Here is a 23,797-nt window from a genome sequence, read left to right as displayed (position 1 = left end):
CATTAAAGAACTAGAAACAACTGGAAAACGAGTGGATAAACTGTCTTTACAGAAGTGATGTTTAAACTTAGGAAGGTATCATGATCCTGAGGAAGAAGGAAGGAAAGTATAGTTTGAAAGAATCTCTCCAGGTGAGTCTGCTAAGCACCCCCTAGATATTCTGTATTTCAAATAATCAACTTACGAATGAGCTTCTGGAGGTTATGTGAAAACATCCTCTGATGCGCGGTCAGTGGGTGACCATCAGGGAGCATTTTCACTCTGGGGCTGTCAGGGCAGGCATGTAGGTGCGGGAGCGGGGAAGCCATGGTGGTCCCACACATCAGCACAGAATTGAAACAGGACACTGACATCACGGGTATGACTTACACGGCTTTCTTAGGCACCATATTTGTAAACACCTTTCTAAATACAATTTTCACTGACCAATGGTAGCATTTGTTTATAGTGGCCGAATCCCTTCAAGCTGCTAATACAGGAGGGTCCGTATGTGTAGTCAGAAGAAGAGAATTTATTACCATTACCTGTAATTTATTGTCAGATAACCAAGAACTGGTTGGAACTACTCAGCAAAATAGCTTCCAGGTATGGGGTCCACAAATGTAATTTGTCAGAAAATCATTTGCAATTCATAAAATTCCATATCGTTAAAACCCTGACATTTTCTCAAGGATCATCTAAAATACTATAGAATTTTAAATTAAAAAATAATACATATCCATACAAAGTAGAGTACGCTCAGCTACCCACTGCAACATGAATAGCATCTACAGGAAGGTAAAACAAATTAAGCGAGCCTTCACTCAATTTATAGGGTTTTTTTTAAGTTTATTTATTTTGAGGGGTGGGGAGGCAGGGAGGGGAAGGGGGAGAGAGAGAGAGAAAACGTGAGCAGGGGAGGGGCGGAGAGAGAGGGAAAGAGAGAGAATCTCACTGTTAGCGCTGACACCGATGCCGGGCTCGAACTCAGAAACTATGAGATCAGGACCTGAGCCAAAATCAAGAGTTGGACACATAACCAACTGAGCCACGCAGGCATTCCAATGGTTTTATCAGCAAAGGATATTAATACATTTTCAAATACTTGAAAGCCTTATATTGAAGAACCTAGGAGCTGCCATGCCAGCCTGAGAAATGGCTGAGAACTTATCACGCAAAATGTAAGCACTTCCTAATTCTGAGACCCCTTCCGTGAAGGCAGCCTCTCTGGAGTTCACAAAAGCCTGAGAGGAAATTAGCCCAGAGCTGTTTCTCTAGCCCTGCACTTCCCACCCCATCCCTGGCCACAGCACTCTCTGCCTTGGCCACACAAAAGTCTCACATGCCACTCACGGGCTCTGAAAATGTATTTCTGCCCCTAATGGTAAAACTATGTTCTATGTGCCTTGTCAAATTGCCACTGACGCCTTCTTCCCCAAAAGATTCTGATATTCCTTGCCCTCCTCATGTTTGACTGTCTTGTTTACGTAAATGGGCAAAATTAAGTTTTAGTGACTAAGTATGGGATCTTCATGTCTTTGGTTCCACACTTTCTAGAAGACAGAAATTTCTGTTTTGGAATACGCAGGGCAGGGACAGACATTCAAAGGATATTCTGGGTGAGAGGCAGCCGGGCAGCCGCGGGGCTGCTCTGTGTGTGGCACAACCAGGAGCAGAGACCCGCTACGTGTGACCAGCGCTGGTGGTGCCGGTCAGCAGGGCGAACGGGATGAAGTAATCCCCGGGATGACAGCCCCGCTGGGTGCCCTGGCTCATTACCTGCTTCCACTGGCTTAGCGGTGGGGGTGGGGGAGACCCTCAGAAGCCAAGACTGTGGGCCACCAGGAGTGCCCCCCCTCTACAGCTCATCCTCTTTAATGCGAAAGAGAACAAGGAGCTTGGCAAACAAATCTTTTTACATTTTAACAAAGTCCTGCATCTGTTTTGGACATCAAAGGGTCCTTGTCTGTCAACAGTATACTTAGATTTTATGGCTGGATATTTATTATAAACTTCTCTCTATGTCACTGAAGGTCCAATGTTTGCTCCAGAGCTCTAAAAAAGGGAGGCAGTGACTTGAAAAAAATTCTGTTTTAATTTAAAGGCTGAGGTATTAATAGTTAAGAAGATGAATCATTAAGTTCTTCTGATTTCCAAAGCGTATTTCACTGTGCTTTGCTCTGACCAAGTATCATCACTTTCTGACATTTTCTTGAAAGCTCATATCTGACTTTTATATTATTTGAATATTTTAGGTGTTACTGTTGTAGGGAGACTAAAAAATTCTGAAAAAATTTGCCTAAATTATGAGAGATAATTCCCCACAATTTTTCTAAGTAACTCATTATAGGTTAGTCACAAAGAGAAAATAAAATGGATTCAGAGACCAGAACTTTTGTCATTTTCCGGCAGACATGTGAATTATGCTTCATCAATTCCATCTACTTCCACAAAACTAAGGGACTTTGCCAAAACACGAATCAATCTTTATGATTATTGGCATATACTTTGATATATGAGCAACAATCTCCAACATCAAATATTATAAATAAAGATGTATTTAAAAAATAAAGTTACGAAAGAAGCATTGTTTACAATCCAGTTAAAAAATGGGCAGAGGGAGTTCCCGGGTGCCTCAGTCAGTTATGACTTTGTGGGTTGTTAAGACTGAACTCTGCTCTGGGCTCTGCGCTGACAGCGTGGAGCCTGCTTAGGATTCTCTCTCTCTCTCTCTCTCTCTCTCTCTCCCCCTCTCTCAAAATTAATAAACTTAAAAAAAAAAATGGGCAGAGGACTTGAATAGACATTCTTCCAAAGGAGACGTACAGATGGCAACAGACCATGAAAAGATGCTCAACATCACAAATCATCAGGTAAACAGAGGTCAAACCCACAGTGGGATATCATCTCACACCAGTGAGAATGGCTGAAATCAAAAAGACAAGAAATAACAGGTGTTGGAGAGGAGGTAGAGAGAAGCACCCTCATACACCACTGATGGGAATGTAAATTGGTTCAGCCAGTACAGAACACAGTATAGCGGTTCCTCAAAAATTTTGAAATACAGATCCCATATCTAATAATTCTACTATTGAGTATCTACCCAAAGAAAACAAAACCCACTAATTTAAAAAGGTATATCTACTCTATGTTTACTGCAGCATTATTTATAATAGCTAGGATATGGAAGCAACCTGAGTGTCCAGTGACAGACAAATGGATAAGAAAGATGTGGCATGTTTGTGTTTATATACAGAGAGAGAACATACAATAATGGAATATTACTCAGGCATAAAAAAGGCTGAGATCATGCCATCTGGGACAACATGGATAGACCAAGAAGGTATAATGCTGAGTGAAATAGGTCAGACTGAGAAAGGCAAATACCATATGATTTCACTCATGTGGAATCTAAAAAGAAAAACGAATAAAGAGGAGAATCAGACCCGCAAATACAGAGAACTGATGGCTGCCCAGGGGGAGGAGGGGGGGTGATAGGCAAAATGGGTGAAAGGGAGTAGGAGATATGGGCTTCTGGTCGGGGGTGGGGAATAAGTCACAGGAATAAACGGCACAGCCCAAGGAACGGGCAGTGACACTATAAGAGGGTCGTCTGGCGACAGCTGGCACTGCGGTAAGCCCAGCGTGACATGTAAACCTGTGGAATCGCATGCTGCACACCAGAGACCACACTGCGGGCCAACTATATTCAAATACAGATTTAAAAAATAAAAGTGTTAAGTCTTCTAAAAAACGTGCTTGAAAACATTTTTCTCTGAAAATGTCCATTATTTTTTTCCAAGAAAGGATAAAAAATTTAAGTGGTACAGAATATAGTAAGCGGTCTGTAATTTCAACTTCTGTGGAATACAATCTGAAGAAAACACATTAAAAACAACAGAAAAAAAAAGCAGCATTGTTTGCTTTCAACGTACAATTTAGTCCAGGAGAGAAATCAAATGTACTCAATATCGTGCCCCAATATATGGAGAGCACCAGAATTCATCAGGAAAGGCACCGCCTATACTCAGATAATACTCCGTACATGTAAAACTTGGAACATCACACCCATCCCTGATGAATAATTTTCTAACAATTTCAAACTCAAATTTAAAAGCCCCTGAATAAGCATCATATCCAGCAATAAAGGCTTATTATTCAAGCAAGAAAGTAAAATGATGGGAAGTCAAACAAAAAAGCCTTTGGTCACAACAGCGCCTACTGCCTTCCTGGACGTTCACACTCAGAATAAAACTCATGACGACGCTGTCACCTATAGTTTCTTTTACACGTGAATGTAACCCGTCAACATACATGCGCGCGCACACACACACACACACACACACAGCGCCAACAACAGGGGCGATAAAGGGAAGCAGGGAGACTTTATTTTGTAAAAACATTAAGTCTAAAAAGCGTTTAGTCTGCGATCTGAGGTGCTGGCCAAAATCTAACTGGGAACCTGGTGGGAAAAAAAACGAAGCTCGAAACAGTAAACACCCGTGGTGCAGACGGGCGCACTGACCTTGTAAGCCTGCATGAGCATGTGGATGACGCCCGGGGCACCGTGGCACCAGTGGACCAAGCGGTCGGTCTCATTGCTCAACGATGACGGGTAATTCCCGGATCGGAATCTTTTGTGGCGTACGTAATCAATACTGGGTTTTACCATTTCTGTCAAGGTTTCTTGGTCCACTTTTGCTGCTGGCTTTAAACAAATAAATAAAAACAGAACATTGAATTTATTTTTCCTTACGTGTTTTTTAAGCCTCTGTATCATAGCCAGTATCCTAAAGCATCAACTACCTGGAATACTGAGGAGTATCTAAAATGAAAATTAATTTGATTATCTGGTTATTTAAGACTTGGGACCTTTTTCTGTTTCAATTCTTTTTCACGTTGAAGACAGCATGAAGGCCATCTGCTGGAGAATTCCCTCTCGCTCCGGGGAAGCCTTCTGACTGACCGAGGCCCGTCCACACCACGGAGGACAAGCCGCTTTACTGGAAGCCCAGGCATTTGCTGGGGTGCTACACCGACTGCACCCTTGCCCTCCATCTTGGTCCCGTTCACTCAGGGGCGTCTCTTGTGGCTGTGTATTCTGGGCCACTTGGAGATTAATGTACACGCCTCAGAAACACCTGCCCTGCCCCCTCCACCCCCCGGGAGTCTGTCAGACGTAACACACTCCTGCTGCACAGGTGGGGCTGTGAGAGCTCACTAAAGGGTAGCTGCCCATCCGGTGTGTGCAAGCCCTTCAAGGTGAGAGCGAACCCTCCGACGTCACTACGATGCTCTTGTGCAGGTCCCTTCCCTCCACAAAATCTATGGCCTAAGGTCTGGGCCTTGCAGAAAATAATTAGGCAGGCGCCATGGATCATCCTCTCTGACTCCCCCCACCCCCCTGAAGACAAGTCTGTGGAAACTGCATGGAGTGGCCTGCTTTGTTTTCTGCCTTCTCAGTTGGGGGATACCTCACCGTCCCTCCCCCTACCTTCTAACACCACGTAAATTTTTTAAAATGTTTATTTATTTTTGAGAGAGAAGGACACACACAGTGTGAGCTCAGGAGGGGCAGAGAGAGAGGGAGACGCAGAACCTGAAGCAGGCTCCAGGCTCTGAGCTGTCAGCACAGAGTCCGACACGGGGCTCTAACTTATCAACTGCAAGATCATGACCTGAGCTGAAGTCGGGCGCTTAACCGACTGAGTCACCCAGGTGCCTCATGATAAAGTAGGTTTTTAAAAAGGAATTTGAAGTAAAATTTTTAAAAAGAAATACATGGGGTTTTAGTTAAAAAGCTCTAGCTTCTAATCCATGCTCCCTGACTTACTGCTTTGGGATTTTTGCGCATGAACTACTCTCTTACAGGTGAGTTTCTTATAAAGAAAGGCTTAACTGAAGAAAAGAACATTGGCTGTGTCCGCAGCAGGGAAGGGAAGCTCAGGCCAGAAGGCTAGAAGCAGGCTGAAGCAGTATTTGGGGTGGGGTCTCTGCCTGCCTCACGAACAGTGATGCTTAATTCAGGAGACACCAGGGCTGACTGAGAGCAGAGCATCACCACGACGGTAACAAGTTAAAGATTTAGAACACGACCGACAGCAAGTTGGGGGCATCTGAACATCAGTCTCTGCCCGGGTCTGGATGCTGGAGGCCCTTTCTGTCCCCTGAAGGTTTCTGTCTCTTCAAAGAGTTACTACTACTGCGAGCAGAAGGACATGGACAGGAGAGAAACGTGGGCGGCCAACACCTAACTAACCCAGGACGGAGGTGCGTGCAGGACGCACTCTTGGACTTCACTGCGTGGGGTTCATGAAGCAGAGCATGAGTATCCATGGTTCAGTGCAGGTCCTCATTCACTTCAGTCTGCTGCATTTACACTAACGTTTTGGGCCCCATTTCCCACCTGACTGAGTACCTGACTGCAGTCAGTGTATTCATACTCCAGAGCGCTCTTGCTTACCTGCATTAACATGTAGTAGATTCCGGCCATGCCATGCGCTGCCCCAACGTACTGCTTCCGGTGCCACTGATACAACAGGGGACAGCGCTCAGCCTTCCTCTCTTCCCGTGACAGAGTCTTGCCTGATTCAATAATGGCATCGACTACCTACGGATGTTGGAAGATCGCGTAAGTCGCCTGTTTTTGTCTGACTAACCACGTCTTCACAGAGATGATTTAACCTAAGAATCTGTAAGCTGTGAGTAGCCACCGCTGCTTATATCTTTATTTTCTAAGTTAATAAACAGAGGCAGAGGGAAATCAGAAGACAATCTCAGAGGAGAAAAAGGCATTAGGAAGTCAAACCAAGAAACAGAAGAGGTCTCTGTGTGAACAGTTTACTAGAACCTAGAAAAACCTCCCAGAAGAACTTTCCCAGACGCCTGAGTCGCCTTGTAACTGCCATGGTGTCCCCAATGACTGGCTCGACACCTTCCGGGAAAGGCTGGAGAAAGCGGCCTTCCTCATGAGAGGCTAATGATGTGCCTGCAGCATGCAGGGTTTTAGTCCATGGTTTCCTCACACCCTTTCTCCCCTCCTCCTTTGGAACAGTGCTCCATGTTTTCTCCGGGCACCTGGCCTCTGGGCTCCAGACGGACAGACACCGTCCTCTAAGTTCTGGCAGTGAGGCGTGAGCAGGGGTGAAGGACGCAACTTCTCGGTCAGGGCCTTAAAAACGAAGTTGCGTATGCCCTACTTCAGTGCTCAAGGAGCTCCGGTGGTGCAGATAAGGGCACGCCCCTCGGACGTGGTGGCACAGGACGGAAGGAATGGACCCTTAACCATGTTCGCAGGGCTGCCTAACCGGCTCAGATACCTCATGGCAGAGAAATAAATATTCTATCTTTTTGGTTCTAGTAAAAACAGGTGAATTAACACAGGCGTAAGAGGACAGATTTTTACAAAATATACCTAGGAAGGAAGAAAAGGAGCTGTTGAGTGATTTTATGACCTGCCTGAGGAAATCACTCCCACCTAGGAGCGGAGCCTGGCCACCAACGCAGCTCCATGCGGGCAGGGGGGCCGGGATGGCAGACACGCGCGCACGCGCACCGCTGAGGCAACCCTGCTGTACCTCTTTGATGGCCGACTCACACACGGTGCCCGGGCCGATCTCCGTGTTCAGGTAGAGTAAGGCGTACAGGTAACCCGCCCGTCCATAGAGCAGCTCATCGGGAAGGTCCGAATCTCTGCACACAATCGTCTTCTGGAGCTGCAGAAGTCTACCCGACAGGAAAAATTCTGTTTTCCCAGACAATGTCTGAAATACTTCTTCCTGACACTGTCAATAACCCCATCGCTTTGGGAATTGCCTTGTTACTTTAAATTTAAAGCCGAGTTTTAAAAATACAAAAAAAAAACCTCCTAAAAACCTACCCAAACAACAAAAACTTTTCCACTACACTAATTTCTCTCTCAGATATCAAATTAATAACAAAACACTCTTCTGTTCAAAATATCTACCTTAAGGGGTGCCTGGGTGGGTGGCTCAGTCAGTTAAGTGTTTGACTTTGGCTCAGGTCATGATCTCATGGTTCCTGAGTTTGAGTCCCACATCAGGCTCTGTGCTAACCCTGCAGACCATGCTTGGGATTCTCTCTCTCTCCCTCTCTCAGAACAAATAAATAAAAATTAAAAAAAAAAAAATCTACCTTTATATCTAGTCTAAACGGTGTGAGAGAGGATATTCAATTTTAAAATCCAAAATGACTTAAAATTTAGAAGAAAATAGTACTAAAATGTAGTCAGTGCCTGGCAACTAGCTTGAACCACTCTTTCAACTGACTAGCACACACGAGGCGCTCCAGCAGACCACGGGAGTGAGCCCTGATTTCTACCTCTTCAAAACAGAACATAAACCAATAGGTGCAATAAGAGTTTTACACCAATTGTTCCAAGACAATTGAGCCTTAAAAATAACTTAGTTATGAGAGTGAACCCAAGGCGTATAAGCCAATTTTCATGCAAGGAAGGCAACCAAGATTACTTAGGAAAAGATTAAAATAACAGGAAGAAACATGTTTATTGCTCCCCAGATTAAGGCAGACACACAGGCTTGGATAGAAAGAAGGCGTACGATCTTATCATTAGGCTCAAATGAATACATAACCTCTTTACTTCTTGGAAAGGCCTGTTTGCAACAGTAGATGAATTTAAAAAAATAACTTCTTTTTTGAGTATCTTTCCACAGCAACACCTTGAAGCGAGAATTTAGAGAAAATACTTGGAATTTTCAAAACTCACTTTGTGATGCATTCCTGGGACTCGCAGTCACTTTTGAGTTTATGATACACCACAGCTCCTACTGCCAGGGGTCCGGCATCTCCACACAGGAACGTGACCCGGCGGCCGCTCAGGTTCCGGAGTGTTCTCTTGACATAATCCAGGGATCGGAGCAGGTAGGTCTGGTCACAGGTGACCCGGTACAGCTGCAGGTATAAAAGGGCTATGCCTAGAATAATGCCCCGCCCCCAAAGAAAAGCATTATTACCTTTCTTTTTCACCTTCAGGATGTTATTTTATGATTACACGAAAAACTACCTAAAACCTGTTTCTGAAGGAGCAGCATCCAATAAATTATATACATCTTTTCAAAACAGGAAGATGGGGTGCCTCGGGGGCTCAGTCAGTCGTGTGTCTGACTCAGGATTTCGGCTCAGGCCATGATCTCGTGGTTTGTAGGATCGAGCCCCACACTGGGCTCTATGTTGACAGCGTGGAGCCTTCTTGGGATATTCTCTCTCTCTCTCTGCCTCTCTCTCCCTCTCCCTCTTTACCTGCCCCTCCTCTGCTCATGCTCTTTCTCACAAGTTAAATAAAAAAGAAAAAACAAGCAAACAAACAAACAAAAAAACCCTCGGGGCAAAAAAGGCTTAATCCAGGTTTAAGTCCATTATGCTACTAACTGCTCTGATAGTGATTCAATACCTCCTAGACATTTTATCTCCTTACTCATTATTGGTCTGTTCAGATACAGTCTTAGTAAGTTGTGTGTTTCTAGGAATGTATCCATTTCTCTAAGATTATCCAATTTGTCGTTTTATCATTGTTCACAGTAGTGTCTTATGATCCTTTGTATTTATGGGATCAGTTGTGATATCTACAGTTTCGATTCAGATTTATTTATCTAGGTCTTCTCTCTTTTCTCAGCTAGTCTTGATAAATGCTTGTCAATTTTGTTTATTCAAAAACCCAATGCTTAACTTCATTGATCTTTTCTATTATTTTTCTGGTTTCTATTTATTTCTGCTGCAATCTTTGTTACCTCTTTCCATCTTCTATCTCTGGGCTTTGTTCTTTTCTTGTTCCCTGAGGTGTTAAGTTGTTTATTTGAGATTTTTCTTTTCTCTTAATGTAGGTGTTTATTGTGATGAACTTCCCTCTTAACCTGCTTTTGCAACGTCCTGGAAGTTTTGCTATGTTGTATTTCCATTTTTTGTTTTGATATACTTATATTTTTAAAATTTCCCTTGTTTTCTTCTTTGATCCATTGGTTATTCGGGAGGTTTTCCTTCAGGCCCTACACAGTTGCGAATTTTCCAGATTTTACCTTTTACTGATTTCTAGTTTCTTACTGTTATGGTTGGAAAAGACAGTTTTTATAATCTCTATCTTTTTGAATTTGCTGACACTTGTTTTGAGCTTTAACATATGATCTATTCTGGAGAATGTTCTATGCACACTTGAGAAAAATGTGTATTCTGCTGTTGGATGGAATGTTCTGTAATGTTAGGTCCATTTGGTTTAAATGTATAGTTCAATTCCAATGCTTCCTACTGATGATCCTGATGATCTATCTGTTGTTAGAAGAGGGATACAAAGTCCCCTATTATTATTGTACTGTATATATATTATTCTTTCCCTCACACCTGTTAGTATTTGCTCACTATATTTAGGTCTTTTGATGTCGGGTGCATGTATATATACAATTGTTATTTCCTCTTGATGAACTGACTCCTTTACCATTATCATATATTTATCATATAACTGTCTTTGTCTGTTAAAATTCTTGAAGCCTATGTTTTCTGATGTAAGTATATCTGTCCTTCTTCTATTCTACTTCTCATCTGTATCAAATGTTATTTTTGCCATCTCTTCACTTTCGGCTTGTCTATAAAGTTGACACCAGTCTCTTGTAAGCAGCATATAGGTAGGTGTTATTTTGTATCCATTCAATCACTATATCTTTTTACTTGAGAATTTAATCCATTTATTTAAAGCACTTACTGATATGTAAGGACTTACACATGCTACCTTATTCATATTCTGGTTGTTCTTCTTCTGTATTTTCTTTCTTCCTCTGTTGCGGTCTTCCCTTGTGATCTGATGATTTTCTGTACTGGTACACTTTGATTCCTTTGTAAGATATTGCTTGCATATCTATTGTAAGATTTTACTTTGTAGTTTAGATTAAAACATCTTATAACATTCTATTTTAAGCTGATTAGTTAACTTTGACTTCATACAAAAACTCTACTGTCCCAAACATTTTGTTTCTAATGTCACAATTTACACATTTTATATTGCATATCCATTTAAAAAAATTGTAGCGATAGTTATTTTTTAGTATTTTTGACCTTTAACTTTTAAAGTAAAGTGATTAATATACAATCATATCACATTATTATAGTGTGTTTTATATTTTTACGTTTATATCATTCACTTCAGTGTAAAGAACTGATTTCAGCATTTCTTGTAAGGCAAGCCTTGTGGTAATGAACTCTCTCATCTTTTGTTTGTGAAAATCTTCCTCTCTCCTTAGTTTTGGAAGGACAGCTTTGCTGGCAGTATTTTTGCTAGGCATTTTTTCCTTTAAGGACTTTTGATATATCAACATACTCTCTCCTGGACTATAAGGGTTTTCCTGAGAAATCCACTGATAGGTTGTTGGGTATTCTTTTGATGTAAGGAGTTTTTTGTCTCTGTGCTTTCAAAATTATAAAATTATCTGTGCCTTTGATTTTAAACATTTTATCATGATGTCTCAGGGAAGTACTCATTGGGCTTCATGATGTCCATTTCTCTCCCCAGACCTGGAAAACTGTTAGCCACTATTTCTTTAAATAAACTTTCTGCCCTTTTATTTTTCAATGTTTATTTACTTTGACAGAGAGAAAGCAAGCAGGGGAGGGGTAGAGAGAGAGAGAGAGGAGAGAGAGAATCCCAAGCATGCTCTCCTCATTATCAGTGCAGAGCCTGATGTGGGGTTCAATCTCACAAACTGTGAAATCGTGACCTGTGCTAAAATCAAGAGTCAGATGCTTAACTGCCTGAGCCCCCAAGGTGCCCCCTGCACTTTTCTCCCTCTTTGAACCCCTATGATTCTTCTAATGCTTACATTGTTTCACCTGATGATATCCCACAATTCACATAGGCTTTCTCACTCTTTTTTCATTCATTTTACCTTTTTCTCCTCTGACTGGATAAGTATAAATGATCCCATATTCAAGTTCACAGATTCTTTGGTTTGCTTGCTTCATTCTGCTGCTGCTGCTTTCTACTGCATTTTTCTATTTCATTCATTGTATTCTTCAGCTCCCCAATTCCTCTTTGATTTTTATTTTATGGTTTCTATCTCTCTGTTAAACTTTTTATGTATGGTTTACCTGATTTCATTCTGTGCTTTCTGGTGGCTTGTTGAGCTTCTTCAAAACAATCTGAATTCTTTATTAAGCAAATTGGAGATCTCCATTTCTTTACGGGTGGTTACTAGAAATTATTTTATTCCTTTGCTGGTATTATGTTTCCTTGATTTTTTAGACTCCTTTAAGTCTTATATTATTGTGTTAGCACTTGAAGAACCAGTCAGCTCCTCCAATCTTTACTAACTGCTTTCAGGGGGAAAATGCCTCTGTTGGCCCTGCTGACAATTCTAAGGCTTTCTCATACCTTCTCTATGAACATGCCTACTCCAGTTCTTCCCTCTTAGGGGTGAATTATTAACATTGTATGCCTTCTCCTAATTCCACAAAGCCAGGCCAAGCTTTAGCGTCTCCTGTTTGCTTTCCTGTAGAGCTGTGCTGAATACTAAAGTTTGTATGCTTTCTTCCAATTCTACGGGGTTGAGCTGGCTTTTACTTACTCTTACTGTCCACAACAACTTGTACTTACTGCCCTCAGGGCCATACACAGTTATGGGGTGGAGTACCACGTGGGTAAAGAGAATGGAATGCTGGAGATGCCTGTGGGCCAGCTAGGGGGATTCATTGGCCAACTGTCCCTAGCAGCCTGTGGTCAGGCTTGCTAATGGAATCCGTGAAATGATTAGTAAGACCTGAGCACTGGCTGCTATGATCCTAGACTCTCCCTGCCCCTTGGTTGTGTAGATCATGTCTGTTTTCTGAAAGAGTGAGAAAGAAATGGGTGTCTCTGGCAGCATTGTGCATAGCTGGGGAAGCTGGAAGCTCATTTCACATGCTCTCACTTTCCTCTGTGGGAAAAACGGCAGGCTAAGTGTGTATCTTTTGATGCTGAGCTATGCCGCCATGGAGATGGGGTGGCATATACAAAGTGAAATTGTTCCTCTTACTCTCTTCAGTGTTTCCAATCTCAGACATTTTTGTCCTCCAGTGGTGTCCTCGAACTTCTCTACTGGACTCCGGGGACCAACAAAGGTACTCTCATCTTGTGTGTGACTGTCAAAATCTGTGTTCTTTGGGGAAAAGACGGTAGAAAACTCCTGTCCCACCATCTGGCTAATGTCATTCTCCGTGGTATTTCCTGTTTTTTCAAGGTTTAGTAAAATTTCCCAGGGAAATTTTTGTGGTAGGTCTTTAACAACATTCTCAAATTTTTATTTGGAAGTTGCCTATTTAGATCTAGTTCTATCTCTTCTTTGGTAAGATTTAGTAGATTATATATTCACAGAGAATTATCCATTTCATACAGATTGTGAAAAAATTTTATAGACAGCAAAAAGAAATGTGGTTTCTAAAATCTCCTCTATTTCAACTGTTTCCCCATTTCATTTATTGTGTTTCTGTGCCTTCTTTCCCTATCTGCAAACTTCTGTTTGAATCTTAAGTCTATAATTAAAAGTAATCAATGTTACTATAAGCTTATGCCTCAATATTTTGGCTAGTTCTCTACTATAGGGCTGGCAACATTTTTTTTTTTTTTTTTTTTTTTTTTTGGTAAATGACCAGATAGCAAATATATATCAGGCTTAGAGATTCTCACTCAATCTTTGTTACACACACACACACACACACACACACACACTTCTTTATCCATTCATCAGTCAATGGACACTTGAGCTCTTTCCATAATTTGGCTATTGTTGATAGTGCTACTATAAACATTGGGGTACACGTGCCACTTCTGTATTCTTTGGATAAATACCTAGTAGCGTAATTGCTGAGTGATACGGTAGTTCCATTTTTAACTTTTTGAGGAACCTCCATACTGTTTTCCAGAGTGGCTGCACCAGTTTGCATTCCCACCAAGCTGCCTCAACTTCTTACTTGCCATGGAAATAAAAGCAAAAGTGAACTATTGGGACCTCATCAAGATAAAAAGCTTCTGCACACTGAAGGAAACAATCAACAAAACTAACAGGCAACCAATGGAATAGGAAAAGATATGTGCAACTGACATACTGAATAAAGGGTTAGTATCCAAAATCCATAAAAAAGTTATCAAACTCAACACTCAACAAACAAATAACCCAGTGAAGAAGCGGGCAGAAGACATGAATAGACACTCTTCCAAAGAAGACATCCAGATGGCTAACAGACACATGAAAAGATGCTCAACATCACTTCTCATCAGGGAAATACAAATCAAATCACAATGAGATAGCACCTCATATCAGTCAGAGTGGCTAAAATGAACAAATCAGGGAGACTCAAGATGCTGGCGAGGATGTGGAGAAATGGACACCCTCCTACACTGTTGGTGGGAATGTAAACTGATGCAGCCCCTCTGAAAAACAGTATGGAGGCTCCTCAGAAAATTAACAATAGAACTCCCCTATGACCCAGCAACAGCACTGGTAGGAATTTACCCAAGGGATTCAGGAGTGCTGATGCATAGGTGCACATGTATCTCAATGTTCATAGCAGCACTCTCAACAATAGCTAAATCATGGAAAGAGCCTAAGTGTCCATCAATGGACGAATGGATCAAGATGTGGTTTATCTATACAATGGAATCCTACATGGCAGTGAGAAAGGATGAAATCTGGCCACGTGTAGCAATGTGGATGGACCTTGAGGATGTTATGCTGAGTGAAATAAATCAGGCAGAGAAGGACAGATACCATATGTTTTCACATATAGGTGGATTAGGAGGAACTTAACAGAGGACCATGGGGGAGGGGAAGGGGAAAACTAGTGGGGGAGAAGGAGGGAAACCATGAGAGACTCTTGAATGCTGAGAACTGAGGGCTGATGGGGGTGGGGGAGAGGGGAAGAGGGGTGATGGGCATGGAGGAGGGCACTTATGGGGATGAGCACTGGGTGTTATATGGAAACCAACTTGCTAATAAACTATTTAAGAAAAAAATAAACAATTCAGGAAAGAACAGTTGTTGGTGAGGATGTGGAGAAAGGGGAACTAAATATATACTAGCATTAAGTGAGAGTTTTGTTCCACACTGTGACCAGGAATTGGTATCGTCAGTGTTTTAGATTTTGACAATTGCTTAATAACATAAGATGTTAAACATCTTTTCATATACTTATTTCGCATCTGTATTATCTTCTTTGGTGAGGGCCCTTTCAGGTTTTCTGCATGTTCTGTAATAGGGTTGGCTTTTTTCCCCACCTTATTGAGTAGTAAGAGCTCTCTGTATATGTTACATAAAAATCCTTTATCAGATATGTCTTTAGCAGATATTTTCTCCTTGTCTGTGGCTTGTCTTCCCATTCCCTTGACATTATCTTTCTCAGAGCAGTTTTTAATTTTAACAAAGGCATGATGAGCATTTATTTCTATCATGAATCATGCCTTTGGTGTCATATATAAAAAGGCCACCTAGGTGTTCTTCTATGTTATCGTCTAGTTTTGTCATTTTCCATTTTACATCTAGGTCTATGATCATTTTGAGAGAATTTTTTTTTTTAAAGATGTTGAAATTAGTTTTGTTGCATGTGCACGCCCTGTTGTTCCAGTATCACTGGTTAAAATGACTATCTTTGCTCCACTGTATTACTTTCGCTGTTTTGTCAAAGACCAGTGGACTCTATTTGCTAAGCTACATTTAAGCAAGTCTATTTCTGGGCTCTCTATTCTATTCTACCCATCTGTCTATTTTTTTTTTAAGTTATTTATTTTGAGAGAGAGCGTGAGAGGGGGACAGGAACAGAGGGAAGGAGGGAGGGAGGGAGAGAGGAAAGAGAGAGAGAGAATCCCAAGCTGAGCATGGAGCCTGACATGGTGCTTGATCTCATGACCCTGAGATCACGACCTGAGCTAAAATCAAGAATCAGATGCTTAAGTGACTGAGGCACCCAGGCACCCCTATTTGTTTCTGTACTAGTCCCACACTGTTTTGATTACTGTAGCATTACAGTATTCTTGTTAAGTCTTGTATTCAGGTAATATTAGTCCTCCAACTTTGCTCTTTTAATACTGAGTTGGCCATTCTGGATATTTTGCCTTTCCATATGAACTTTAGAATCAGCTTGTCAATATCCAGAAAATAACTTGCTCCAATTTTAACTGGCATTGCACTGAATCTATAGATCAAGATGAAAAAAATGATAATATTGAGTCTTCCTATCCATGAAAATGGAATATCTTTCTATTTATTTAGTTCTCCTTTTATATCATTTATAGGACTTTTACAGTTTATCTCATGTAGCCTTTGTAAATATTTTGTTAAATTTATACCTATTTCATTTGGGAGGTGCTAATGTATATGGATTGTGTTTTTAACTTCAAATTCTACTTATTCATTATTGTTATATAGTGAAGTGAACTCACTTTTGTATATTAACCTCATATCTTGCAACCTTACAATAAGTGTTTATTAATTGATTTTTTGTTCTTTTTTTTAAATTTTTATTTTAAATAAAAAGAGAGCAAGAGATTGCAAGCAGGAGAGGGAAAGGGAGAGAGGGAGAGAAAGCAGCAACTCAAGCAGGCTCCGTGCCCAGCACAGAGCCTGTGCAGGGCTCGATCTCATGACCCTGGGCCTGGGATCATGTCCTGAGCCGAAATCACGAGTTGGATGCTCAACCAAATGAGCCACCCAGGCGTCCCTGTTATTTCTGATTTTCTACAAAGAATGATCATGTCATCTGCAGAGATAATTTTATTTCTTCCTTCCCAATCTGTATACATTTTTATTTCCTTTTAGTAGTTACGACTTCTGGTGATAAGAATTTAAATAAGAATTTAAAAATAAAAGAATTGCCATCTCTCTACTTACATTATTATTTTTGCATGTTTATTTTTTTCACTAAATTCCTTAGCATATTAAGCACAGTATTTGAAAATTCCTGGTTTGATAATTCCAACATTCCTGCTATATCTGATTTTGGGTCTGATGTTTATTTACTCACTTCAAAATATTTTAACCCTATTTAATTTTTTTTGTCTTTTAATACTCCTTGTGACTTTTACTTAAGTTTATTCTATTTTGATAGAGACAGAGAGACAGTGCCCAAGTAGGGAAGGAGCAGAGAGAGGGAGAGAGAGAGAATCCCAAGCAGGTTCCACATTGTCAGCATGGAGCCTGATATGTGGCTTGAACTCACGAACCATGAGATCATGACCTGAGCCAAATTCAGGAGTCTGACACTTAACCGACTGAGCCACCCAGGTGCCCTATTCCTTGTAATTTTTTATTGCAAGGTAGATATAATGTACTGGATAAAAGAAACTGCAGTACCTAGTCCTTCAGTAATGTGGTAGTCAGGAATAGGGGAGTGGGAGCTTTCTATGATTCTATAGTTAGGTCTCAGACTTTTTGTGAATCTATGTCCCTGGACTATGAAGTTTACTAGAGCTTCTCAGTGTTTTCTTCCCTGGAGGCTGGATGGGATAGTTCCAAGGGGCAGGAGCTGGGTATTTCCCTCCCCCCAGGGAAGTCTGGGTTCAATAAAACTCCAGAGGGTGAGGCTCTGGTAAAAACGTTTCTCCTAAGGACTGGTCTTGTTATGAAAAGCAGATTGCTCTGGAATATTTCCAAAATGGCTCCTTTTTCCTCGCCTTTCCAGAAGCACAAAGGGATTTTTCTCCAATACCTACAGTGAGGACCTGAGAGAACTGGAGTTGACCTCACAAGAAAAGTGCGGAAGCCTCCTCATAACCGGGTCTACCTAGAGGCTTTTGTACTCTCATAGTTGTTCAGACTCAGCCTCTAGAAACTCTTCAGTTAAAGTTTAAATTTCTTCTCCTCACACTGCTTCTCATGGAGGTTTCTTCTGGTGGATCTGTGCCCCAGTAAACTGTGACTTTTCTGTATCTCCCTGTCTCTCTCTTCTATTTGTGGTGTAGCCATTTGCTCTAGGACCTCACCTCACTGATGGCTCTAAGATCGGTTACTCTTCCAGTTCGTTCAGCTTTTCACTTGTTAGGGTGCAGTGGCAACTTCTAAAGTTGTTGCACCCCAGACCAGAAACTAGAATTCTCTCTTCATTTTATGGTTTTATTTTTTTTCATTTTTATGGAATTGCTGTGCTTTCTGCAGTGTCACTATTCAGCCCCTTGTCATTTAGTCTCCATTTCTGAAGTGATTTTTCCTGTTCCTTCCATTTCTTTTTCTTTGTTCTTTCAAAATTCTTATTTCACATTACTTTTATTGTCTTGCCATCTCTTTTCTGAGTTCCTTTAGTTCTGCTTTGTGACACAATTGCTTAAGTAAGTTCCAAAATCAATGTTGGAAATGCTGCAAATTTTCTCCACACTGTAATGGTATCTTCCTGAGGTTTCTCTTTTTATTTTTTCAACATTTTTTATTTATTACTCAGAGACAGAGCATGAGCATGGGAGGGGAAGAGAGAGGGGGAGACACAGAATCTGAAGCAGGCTTCAGGCTCCGAGCTGTCAGCACAGAGCCCAGTGCGGTACTTGAACTCACAAACCGCCAGATCGTGACCTGAGCCGAAGTTGGACGCTTAACTGACTGGGCCCTCCAGGTTCCCCAGTGACATTTTTTCTTCAGTTGACAACATGTGATATTCCTTTTTCCTAATATTATGTATACAACTGAATTTTTTCTTAGATTTGAATTAGATGAATTTTTCTGAACCAACTATTATTTAAAGGAAGATTCTCTAAAAGAGGGAAAGGATTAGGATATCTTTCCCAGCTTTTTTAGTCTCAAGGGCATTCTCTTATTAAGAGACAGAGTTTACTGTATATGGTGACTTAGGGTGACCAGATTTCCTCTGGTTCTCCTCCCCGTTCTGGCTTCAAAGGGGCTTCTGTCACTGACGGGTCCTTCCCTACCTACACGTTAGCAGTGCCACCAGGGGTGCATCTCCGGCCTTAACAACAATCCCCCCTTTTTGGAATGGTTTTTAAAACATTCTGTAACCTCGGGGAGCCTGGGTGGCTCAGTGGGTTAAGCATCTGACTTTGGCTCCAGGCATGATCTTGTGGTTTGTGGGTTAGAGCCCTGCATCAGCTCTGTGCTGACAGCCCAGAGCCTGGAGCCTGCTTCGGATTCTGTGTCTCCCTCTCTCTGCCCCTCCTCTGCTCACACTGTCTCTCTCTCACAAATAAATAAACATTAAAAAAATTTTTTTTAATTCTATAACCTCTGTTCCCTATTCACTCTCCATACCCCCCTTTTTATTCCTGCCTCTCTTCCCTGCCCCACTGCATACCCAGATATGCCTGCAAAACTCCCTCTCTGGGTGTCTCATCCTTCTGAGAATAATTCTTTCTTGATTTAGGGGAGGGGGAATTGCAGAATACATTTTGCCACCCATGAGTCCATCGGCTTTCTTCACCTAGACACCACTGTGGTTTTCTAGCCATTTTGGATTCGATTTATTTTTCATCCATTATTATTTGGTGTATTCTCTATCTCACAATTTTGCCTAATATTTAAATTGTGGGTACTTCATTCACTCTTCTTGTATTGTACAGCTTTGGGAAACGAGACAGGAGAGGCACGGGTATAAACAGATTCGAAGGTGCTACCTGAATCCCAAAGTCCTAAATATTACTTTTAATCATTCACACCAATTACCTCCATCACAGCTCTATCAGTGATACAGAAGATGACTATAAATGCAGATTTTTAAGAAACATTGATTCTCAGACTCCACCTGAGATCCTCATTTTGTCATTCTGGGATGGGGCTCCTAATGTTTTTGTTTATTAGAAAGCCCTCTGAGTGTGTCTGACGCATAGCTAATCTAGGACCTAATAATCATGGACTTAAACCTCCTATTTCAACAAGAAATATTTTAAGTAAAAGACCTAACTCATATGTGGAATTTAAGAAACAAAACAGATGAACATAGAGGAAAGGAAAATAAAAGAGGGAGACAAACCATCAGGGGCTCTTACCTACAGAGGAGAAGCTGAAGGTTGCTGGAGCGGAGGTGGGTGGGGAGATGGGTCAGATGGGGGATGGGCATTAAGAAGGGCATCTCATGCTGGGATGAGCACTGGGTGTCATATGTAAGTGATGAATCACTAAATTCTACTCCTGAAACCCATATTATTATACTATATGTAAACTAACTAGAATTTAAAGAAAAATTTGAACTAAACAACAACAAAAACTACTTCAAAACATATGTTTAAAACAAAAAAAGATGGGGTATACACACACAATAGAACATTAGCCTACAAAGAATGAAATCTTACCATTTCCAATGACATGGATGGAGCTAGAATGTATTATGATAAGCAAACTAAGTCAGAGAAAGATTAAATACTGTATGATTTCACTCATATCACACTATATGTTACCTAAGTAAAATTTAAGTAAAAATTAAAAAAAAAAAGAAAGAAAAAAGAAAAAGATGTTTTGGGGAAAATCTGTGCTAATAATAACTATGCTATTTTTTCCTTTCAAACTATCCTTCTTTGAATTTACTTCAAGTTAGCCAAAATTATCTAAATTTACATTATGATAAATTTCTTTGGCTGTGTAAGTTGAACTAGCTCCATGTCTTTCTCGGTTTAAAAGCTTGAAAAATATCATTGTAACGTCATTATGTAAATGTTGTATTCATAACAGGCAAATATAAATAAGGCATCACAGAAATAAATATAAAAATGGGGGCGCCTGGGGGGCTCAGTCAGTTAAGCGTCCGACTTCAGCTGAGGTCAGGATCTCACGGTTCCCGAGTTCGAGCCCCGCGTCGGGCTCTGTGCCGACAGCTCAGAGCCTGGAACCTACTTTGGATTCTGTGTCTCCCTCTCTCTCTGCCCCTCCCCTGCTCACACTGTCTCTCTCTCTCTCTCTCAAAAATAAATAAAACATTAAAAAAATTTTTTTAAAAGAAATAAATAAAAAATGAACACAAATAAAAAAGATCAGGGCCTTGTTTGGTTGTGCTTTGCAAAAGCAGTTATCGGTTCTCAGTGATTCTAACATGTATAGTTATGTCTATGCTGTTCATTGACTAAACTATAAAAATTTAGCAAAGGCTATAATAAATCGATATGAAAATTATTATTGGCAATAATCATAATATAGTCTAATCCCTCGGAAGAAGGTCTTTTATTTCCTTATACTCCCTACTTACTACAATGTTCTGGCTACATGCAAAAATAATAAGAATACCAAGATTAGTTAAGGTAAGCTGATTTTGAAATTAAGTTTTTGGATGTAAAGTGTATTACTGGTTGCTTATTCGATTATTATCACTAAATTCAAAAGCAAATTCTGTATGTGTCCAAATGAGTCAAATGAGTACAAGCAATAGGGTAAACAGTTTATGTACAATGGAGAAATCGCATACAACTTGTCACAAAGATCAAAGTAATAAAGGCAAATAAAAAACTGTACCGAAGCAAGTTTTCTCTTATTATACATTTTCAAAGATATCCATATATAAGGTCAAATAGGGCTATAAGAATATGACATACTATATATATATCAAAGTTCAAATTATAGCCAGAAAATATTTCTTTAGAAATAAAATTCCAAAGCATCTCATCACTGAAGAAGTTCAATATTTCGTTTAAAGGGTATAAAACCATACCCCTTTAAAAGAAGAAAAATTTCAAAATTCAAGTGTTAAAATTGTAACCTCCAGATGGACCGTCAACTAACCCGACCCCATGCTCTCACCTGTCCAACCAGTGTACGCAGAGCAGTCATGCGGGTCAGCTGTCTTGAGACCTTCTTCCATTTGCTGCAGCAGATCTTTGATTTTGGTCTGGATTCGCCTTGCGAAATTATGAATGATCTGAGAACCCAAAAGAAGACATAAATTCAAATTGCATAAGAGCAGGTAATATTGTCTAAGTTGTCAGAACATGAGACGGTAATTGCTACTCGGCCCATGTCAGTGTTTCGTTGGTCCTACTTTGATTTTATACGGTGAGCTGTTAAATGAGATAATGCTCTATATGGACTATAAGTCATTGTAAGATTACAAAAAATAAGTTATAGAAACCAAAGAAAAAACTATTTCTTAAAAAAGGTGGATTTGGGGCACCCGGGGGGCTCAGTCAGTTGAGCATCCAACTCTTGATTTCAGCTCAGGTCGTGATCCTAGGGTCATGGGATCAAGTCCTGCATCCAGTCCATACTGAGTGTGGAACCTGTTTAAGATTCTCTCCCTCTCTCTGCCCCTCTCCCCTGCTCACCTTCTCTGTCTAAAAAAAAAAAAAAAAAAAGATGGATTAGACTAAACAAACATGTTAACTTCCAGAAGTTAAAGAATGTAAGAAAAAGATGGTTTAAAAATTAATGACCAGGGGGAAATAACTGTAATAGAAAACAATATAATAAAAAAAGGCTACAACAATACAGAAATAGACCTAAAATTATTGATGTACTTTTTAAAAAGAAAAAAAAAAATAAAAAATATTCAATCACTTAGAAATAAAAAGAAAATAAATACAAGTACCATGGTTTGCCTTATCAGATAAACAAATAATTTAAAAAAATTAAAAATATTAAGTCCCAAGGCTGCTAAGAGCTACAGAAACAAGTATTCTTATTCACTGCTGGTAGTCTTTCTCAAGAGAAACAGCAATATTCTTAAATAAGCAGTTGACAGTGCTCAGATTTTTATGTCTCTGAGGAGTATTGAAAAATCCAGCAGCTGCTACACAAATTGCTGAGGTATATATTAAGATCCTTGATTATGGTGATGGGTTTTTCTATTTATTCCTTTCTTTATTTATTTATTGCTTTCATGTATTTTGTGGTTCTGTTATTAGAGATAGACAAATTTATGATTATATGTTTTCCTGACAGAGTGACGTGTTATCCGTCCTAATGAAATGTCCCTCTATGGGGCTACAGAGAAGATGTTTTTGTGTTACTACACCGTTAGGGCTTTCAGGGGAAATTTTACTGAAATTTGAGGTTCTGGACTAAAAGTAAACCTCAGGAATTAAGTTACAATTGAATACATTGGGGGGACTCCGGAGAGGTTTCCTCAATCCTGGAGGTATGTGTTCACATTTTCGGGGTATGTCTGTACTTCTGAGTAGTAAGACTGATGACTGATGACGGACAGGCCTATCTTTTCAGAGAGAGATTTATTTACATGCCAAAGACTTTGGTATTTGCAATGAACCTCTCTCAGAAGGAGAAGGGAAGAATGTTTCCTCTTTTCCATTTATAAAAAGCAGAGAAAAATAATTTAAAAAAATTTTTAAGCGTTTATTCAGTTTTGAGAGATAGAAAGAACAAAGCAGGGGAGGGGCCGAGAGAGGGAGACACAGAATCCAAAGCAGACTTCAGGCTCTGAGCTGTCAGCACAGAGCCCAACGCGGGGTCCGAACTCCTGGACCTTGAGATCATGACTTGAGCCCAAGTGGACCGCTTAACCCACTGAGCCCCCCGGGCACCCCAAAAGTGACTTTTTTTCAATATCTGCCTAGGCTACACAGAGTCTGTGTGGAGAACAGCTGAGCTGGCTGCACTGTGGTCCCCAGGGAAGCCCTGAGACACACGAACCGCTCGCCGGCTACAGTCTGTCTGATCAGTAATAAATCTCTGATCCAGAAACCTCTTGTGTACATTCTGGAAAAAATTGATAAACAGTAAAAATCGAAACTAGGGTGAGGTCTGCATCACTGCAGCATTAGGCACGCCTCGTTTTTGTCCTGCAACAATAAAAATCCATCCACCGACAGAAGTGCTTCTGCGTGCATTGTGGAACCCAGTGCCCTGCACCGCGGGGCCCATGGCAGGTTCAGCCCACCAGTCTATCAGATACC

At 40.7% G+C, this 23,797-nt stretch overlaps 1 protein-coding gene across 1 annotated transcript in view; it reads right to left on the bottom strand.

Moving 5' to 3' along the window:
* The window catches only part of LANCL2 (LanC like 2), a 43,980-nt gene that overhangs the window by 9,293 nt on the left and 10,890 nt on the right, over positions 1 to 23,797 (bottom strand). The window contains exons 2-6 of the mRNA XM_039242998.1: positions 21,690 to 21,807; positions 8,726 to 8,933; positions 7,557 to 7,704; positions 6,443 to 6,589; positions 4,505 to 4,687 (exon numbers count right to left, since the gene is read on the bottom strand). Of these exons, the coding sequence (XP_039098929.1) occupies positions 4,505 to 4,687; positions 6,443 to 6,589; positions 7,557 to 7,704; positions 8,726 to 8,933; positions 21,690 to 21,807 (804 nt within the window). The remainder of the gene's footprint in view (positions 1 to 4,504; positions 4,688 to 6,442; positions 6,590 to 7,556; positions 7,705 to 8,725; positions 8,934 to 21,689; positions 21,808 to 23,797) is intronic.

Source organism: Hyaena hyaena, unplaced genomic scaffold, assembly GCF_003009895.1.
Source record: "Hyaena hyaena isolate Hyena2069 unplaced genomic scaffold, ASM300989v1 scaffold_218, whole genome shotgun sequence".
Classification (NCBI taxonomy): domain Eukaryota; kingdom Metazoa; phylum Chordata; class Mammalia; order Carnivora; family Hyaenidae; genus Hyaena; species Hyaena hyaena.
Note: the sequence above shows the minus strand (reverse complement) of the source record. Positions and strands in the feature narration are given on the sequence as shown.